This window comes from Vipera ursinii (assembly GCF_947247035.1).
Source record: "Vipera ursinii genome assembly, chromosome: Z".
NCBI lineage: Eukaryota > Metazoa > Chordata > Lepidosauria > Squamata > Viperidae > Vipera > Vipera ursinii.
In genome coordinates this window covers 11,860,709-11,866,708 of record NC_139517.1, presented here as the reverse complement: position 1 = coordinate 11,866,708, position 6,000 = coordinate 11,860,709, and the positions used below count along the sequence as shown (strand labels likewise).

General features: G+C 52.5%; 1 protein-coding gene across 1 annotated transcript in view; it reads right to left on the bottom strand.

Moving 5' to 3' along the window:
- Positions 1 to 497: 497 nt before the first annotated feature.
- The window catches only part of FBXL19 (F-box and leucine rich repeat protein 19), a 29,430-nt gene continuing 23,927 nt past the window's right edge, over positions 498 to 6,000 (bottom strand). The window contains exons 11-13 of the mRNA XM_083378073.1: positions 4,655 to 4,816; positions 2,009 to 2,227; positions 498 to 1,110 (exon numbers count right to left, since the gene is read on the bottom strand). Coding sequence (XP_083234199.1) covers positions 896 to 1,110; positions 2,009 to 2,227; positions 4,655 to 4,816 — 596 coding nt within the window. The 3' untranslated portion in view covers positions 498 to 895. The remainder of the gene's footprint in view (positions 1,111 to 2,008; positions 2,228 to 4,654; positions 4,817 to 6,000) is intronic.

The following is a 6,000-nucleotide window of genomic DNA, read 5'->3' as shown; positions in this document are numbered from 1 at the left end:
GAATGAGGGGTACAAAGGGCATTGGTGCAGAAAGCAGATCAAATGGGTGGGCCGGCTCCAGCAACCACCCACTGCTGTGGGAGAGAGACAGCGGGAGTGCCCCAACAGTGGGAAAAGACAGGGCAAAGGAATCTGGAAATCAGCTGCCTGGTTCTTGCTTGGCCCCCTTGGGGAAAAAACAAAACAAAACACCACACTGCAGATGCACAAGTGGGGAGGGAGTGCTGGGGAAGGGAGCTGGGTGGGCAGGCAGACAAGCACGCACATGCACGCACGCGCACGCACCCTTTAAAAATCAACAAGGCAGCATGTGGGAAGGGAGGGAGGACCGATGAGGTTGGAGTGCACATTTGCATTATTGGGTGAGGAACGGGGCAGGAAAAAAACGTAATATATCCCACCCCATCGAAGAAGCTGCCTTCCTCCCCAGTCAGCATTTCAAGGCTGAATGTCAACTCCCCCCCCCGCTTCCCCCCCCCACTGCCCGCTGCCACGAGATAGCGGGGTGTACCAATGGTGGCACGGAGGGACATTTGGAGATGGGTGGGGGGAGGGCAGGTAGAAGGGGACGACGCAGTGCATGGTGGGAGGAATACGCATTTCCCCAGCATTGTAAAGCGACAAGGCTACCTCGGACCCCACTTACTCCGCGGCTGTCCAAGAACAAGTGGATGGAGCAAAAGGCCACCTGGCCAGACTCTGTAGGCCAGGCCTGGGGAAGGGGGGGCACGACCCCCCCATCTCCCGCACCCTCTTTGCTGCACAAGTAAGGGGGGTGGAGATGCCACTCTGGTTCAGTGCATGGCTTTAAGTAAAAAAGGTTCTCTCAGAGTCCGTGTCCGACGGTCGGATTGGTGAAGCTGAGTCTGTCTGCGCCTCCACCCCAGGGCGAGTATTAGCTGTCCTTCAGCAGCAATTTCTCCTCAGGGCAATGAAAAGGAGGTGAGGATGCGGGGGCGGGGGGCACAGCACCACCGCTGGAGACCGAGTCCTCGGCGAATCGAGCACAGGCCTCCGTCGTGATGTGGTGACAGGAACGCAGGTCGATACGGGAGAGGCGTGGGCAGCGGCGGAAAAGGGGCAGACACTGATCCGTCAGCCGGTTACATCCTACAAGGGAATAAAAGAAGGAATAACACTTAAAAGACTTACATATACCGCCCCACAGTGCTTCACATCACTCTCTTGGAGACTTACAAGGGCCCTCATTTTACCCACCTCAGAAGGATGGAAGGCTGAGTCAACCTGGAGCCTGTCGAGATCGAACTCCCAAGCTGTGGGCAGAGTTTGCCTGCAATACTCCATTCTAACCACTGCACCACCAAGGCTCCTCCAGAACGGGAGACCGTGAAATACCACTGTTTGGGAGCACGTTCTGAGATCATGAGATAGCACTGGTTTGTTCAGATCCTGCTGTGGGGAGGTGGGGACTGCCTCAGGAGACTGGGCAGGAATTGGGGCTGTTTTTACAGGGGGAAAGACAATTCACCCCAACAAATTAGCAACAGGCACATTCTTTGGAATGTACATAATGGGTGGCACGGGGGAGGGAGGGGTAGAGACAATGTCATGGCCACTACAGGCAATCATCAACCCACGACCAAATTGTGCCTGGAATTATGGTTGTAATTCACGGTGGTTGTTAAGCAGATTTGTTCAACCACCATGTGATTTGCTTAATGCCATAAAAATTACCATAAAATTGGGTCTGGCTTGACTTACGAGTGCAACAAGCTAAAGCAGAAGCTCCAGTCCCAATTGAGATCCCTAAATCGAGGACTACCAATATTGTCCAAAGTCCCTATCCGGTAACGGGACCTGGACAAGGGGAGGCAGGAGGAAAACAAGGCTGCAAGGATGCCACAGAAGGAAAAAGACCGAGAAACACTGGGACAGATGTTCAACTCCCTAACCGCTACGCTGCACTGTCCTTCTCTCAGGAGGCTGCATCGTTTTCGGTGCCCAGTCCAGCAGGAAAGGTGGAATCGCCAGTAGAGATTTAACTCACCGGTGAGGTTGAGTTCAGCGAGGGTCTCTCGGAGTGGAGAATTAGCAGCGGTCAGCAGGTTAACAGACTGGTCACCTACATGGTTGCAGTGGCTCAGGTCCAGTTTGGCAAGCTGAGGGGTGTGCCGGATTACCAAGCGCAGAGACGCATCTGTGATGTCCAGACCGGAGAGCCGTAGTTCAGACACATTCTGGAGCCGGCCCCGGCTATCTGTCTGGCCTAGCAGGGCGAAAAAAGAGAGGGGCATGAGCCTCGTGGGAGAAGCCGGGACCTCTGCCCTAAACGGCAGACGCACAACTCTGACAGGGTATTTAACAGGCTTGGCCAAAACAACACACATTTGTTTCACTGGAGTGACTTGGACCATGGAGACAGTCAAGATTTCCTTTCCTGAAAGGAAGATGCCACCCGGCTCTCCCCACCAGGCGTAATCGGGTGCCAAGAGCTTCTCGACAAGAGTGGATCTGGGAGGTTCCTCAAGTGTCCATGAAGATCTGCGGTGCTCCCGACGGGCCTCCAGGCGAAGGATCTCCAGTGCACGATGCATTTGCTGAAGCTCCCCAGCCTGGAAGCACTCGAGCGTCAGTGCAAGGAAGGACCCTCTACGTCAGGGGTCCCCAACCCTCAGTCCGTGGACCGGCACCGGTCTGCAGCATGTTAGAAACCGGGCCGCACGAACAAGTGAAGCCCCATCTGTGGAATGCAGGGAGCATGCAAAACCACTCTCCCTCCGGTCCACGGAAACACCTCTCTCCACGGAACCGGTCCCTGGTGCCCAAAAGGTTGGGGGCGGCCGCTCCAAGCCTTCTCCCGCACCTTTCGGCCCTTGCTCACCTCTTCCTGACAGGAAGGTCATGAAAGGAGATTTTCTGCCCTGCTGCCTCTCCCAGCCAGGGTGCAGGGTGAGTGACATCCCATATATGCTGAGGGGGCTACAGGCTAACCACCTCTATCACTTGCGGTTTTAGCAGCCCAACCTTAAAGGCTCCTTAGGGCATGGAATGGACTCTGGGCTTGGTGCCGCAAACAAGCATGCAGCGGCACCTGCGGCCGTTCAGCTCTGGGACACCTCAGTTCATGTATCAAAGAATCCCAACTGGGCTAGTCGGGCCTGCAGTACACCCAAAGGCCCCTACATGAGCTGAGAGATTTCTGAGACACAATAGCTGGGGAGGAGATAGCAGGCAATCCTGTGCTAGAAGTGATAAGTGCCAAGCCTTAGTGTGCAGAGAAGTCTCTTAGATTGGGCACTATTGCTATGTGAAGAAGACTTGGGCTTAGCAGAACAGCCTGGCAACTGTACCAGAGCTCCACGGTGTGGTAGATCAGAAGGTTTGCAGGATAATTGAAATAAGTTTTGTTTCAAGGAGAAACGTCTTGGTGGCGAGATCTGTACATCTGTGAGTTTTCCATCCCTACAACTATTTAAGAAGAGGCTTTACAAGACACTTCCCATCATCGGTTTAACTGGTTCACCTTTATGTCGTAGAGCAGGGGTCCCCAACCTTGTTAACTTGTAAGACATGTGGACTGGCTGAGGAATTCTGGGTGTTGAAGTCCACAAGTCTTAAAGTTGCCAAGGTTGGGGACCTCTGTTGTAGAGGACTTCACTAGATGATCCCAGTCATTTCTTCTGATTATACAACACCTTGTAAGGAGACGGCCAGGCTGAGCACGAGGGAGGGGTCCAACGCGCCATCAGTCACGAGTCCCTATGCGCCCACAAGAGATCTAAGCACGGCCCATTGTGAATTCCTTATTTACCACCAAATTGCTTTAACCATTAGCCGTTCAGATTCTTCTGGAGAGCTCAGACTTGTAATAAATCTTTATACCCATCTGAACTGCCTGTATCTCCTGATTTCCCTGGCGCTTAACAACATCCAACAAAGCAACACAAAGGCCACCGTAGCACTCTGAATCGTAACCTGCCCCCTCTGGGCTGCGTTGTGCGATAGGAGAGGTTAAAATGGGAATGGCCACTAGTTTGCAACTCAGTGCGCTGTTTGAATACAGCCCATGCAGGCCAACTCAGAGCAGGCGCTGACCGTTTTTCCAGAGGCTCATATTTAGCCTCTGCCTGCATAAGGTAAAAGGTAAAGGTTCCCCCGCACATGCGTGCTAGTTGTTTCCGACTCTAGGGGCCAGTGCTCATCTCCGTTTCAAAGCCGAAGAGCCAGCGCTTGTCCGAGGATGTCTCCGTGGTCATGTGGCCGGCATGACTAGACGCCAAAGGCGCACGGAACGCTGTTACCTTCCCACCGTAGTGGTCCCTATTTTTCTACTTGCATTTTTTAACGTGCTTTCGAACTGCTAGGTTGGCAGAAGCTAGGACGAGTAACAGGCGCTCACTCTGTTATGCGGCACTCGCTATGCCTGCATAGCGGCTTTTAAAGGTGGGGGGGAAGCCTTGAGATTTTTCATGCAGCGACGTCAACGTCCCACAAGATTTCAGCCGTTCTTACGTCCAAGTGTGTTAGGACACTTCTTTACTGTGGGGAAAGGAAAAGGCAAGGGTGCCGGAGCGGGTGTAGGGATTGCCCTGCAGGTTTTCCCCGCTTCCTTGGGGTGGGAAGAAAAGACGGTTAAAAACCAGCCCAGATCTCTGCCCTAGAGACTTTTCCCTCCAAGGAGAGGTAGCTTTACCAGGCTTGGCATCTGCGGCAGGCAAGAGCAGTTCGCGGAGGTGAGAGTCCTTGACATCCTCAATCCAACGCAAATCTAGGAGCTGTAGGGAGGGGAAGTTGGCTGTGCTGAGGGCCGACACGGAGCACCAAGAGCAGCCTGTTAGGATGAGCTCCTTAAGGCCTGTTTGGGAGAAGAGAATGTTAAGTGTGTGTGGGGGGGGAACCTCGCACACAAGCTGTTCCTCTCTGCTTCTAAAGAAATCCAGCACTCCTTCCTCTGTATTCCCACCATGATCTCACCCTTCCACACACCCCCCCCCCCCAAAGCTTTGACTTCTGGCTTCCAGGTCACATCCGTTTCCTTCCTTCGCTTTCTTGCGGGCCGGTCCTTTTCTTTTCCGCAAAAAGCAAGATGGCTGCCCCGCGTTTGCTCGTATCCTCACATTCCAACCCTTCCCACAACTGAGCTGGGTGACCTGTGTCAAGACCAAGTTCTCGGCCACGTGCTACATCCCTGCCTCCGCTTGAGGATGCAAGTGGGGACGGGGGGGTGGAATAACAAAATTCAGAGCTATGCCTTATAAAACCTTCCCTGTCCACATAGAAAGCTTAAGGTTGTTGATTGTGGGTTTTAGCTACGTGCAGAAAAACAGCAGCCTTGTCTTTGATCACACCACCATCGCCACCTGTCGTTTGAATTAGGGCACCCGGGGCCATTGCGGCAGTGGAAATTAGCCTGGCGCAGGTCCTTTGCTTCTTGAATTTGTTTTAAATTAAGAATTTCCTGTGCCCAGAAATTCTGGCTATCTGTCCCTTGTCCTTTGCCTAAACCAGTTACCTTTTCAACATCCAAAGTGACACAAAGTGTGGGGTTCTCAAACCACACACACACACACACACACACACACAAAATCTCACTCCACAATGCCCCAATTTCCTAAGGGGTTAAGCCAACTTAAAGAGAGGGAGCTTTGAGGATTTTGTTCAGATTTAAGCAAAGCCCCTGGATTCACTTTTCCTTAAATAAATATGCAGAGTTGAACACTCCGGAATAACCTTTGGGATTCGCACTTCTCGATTCGAACACACCCTTGCTCCAAATGGAATTCAAATCTGGTGACATTTCAGCTTCGCTATAGCTAGTCCTCGACTTGCGACCAGAAAAAAAGAGCCCAACATTTCTGTTGCTAAGCGAGACATTCGTTAAGTGAATTTTGCCCCGTTTTACAAGCTTTCCTGCCACAGCTGTTAAGTGAATCACTGCAGCTGTTAAGTTAGTAACAAGCTCGTTAAGTAAATCTGGCTTCCCCACTCAGTTTGCTTGTCGGAAGGTCACAAAAAGGGGATCGCAGGACCTAAGCGTCC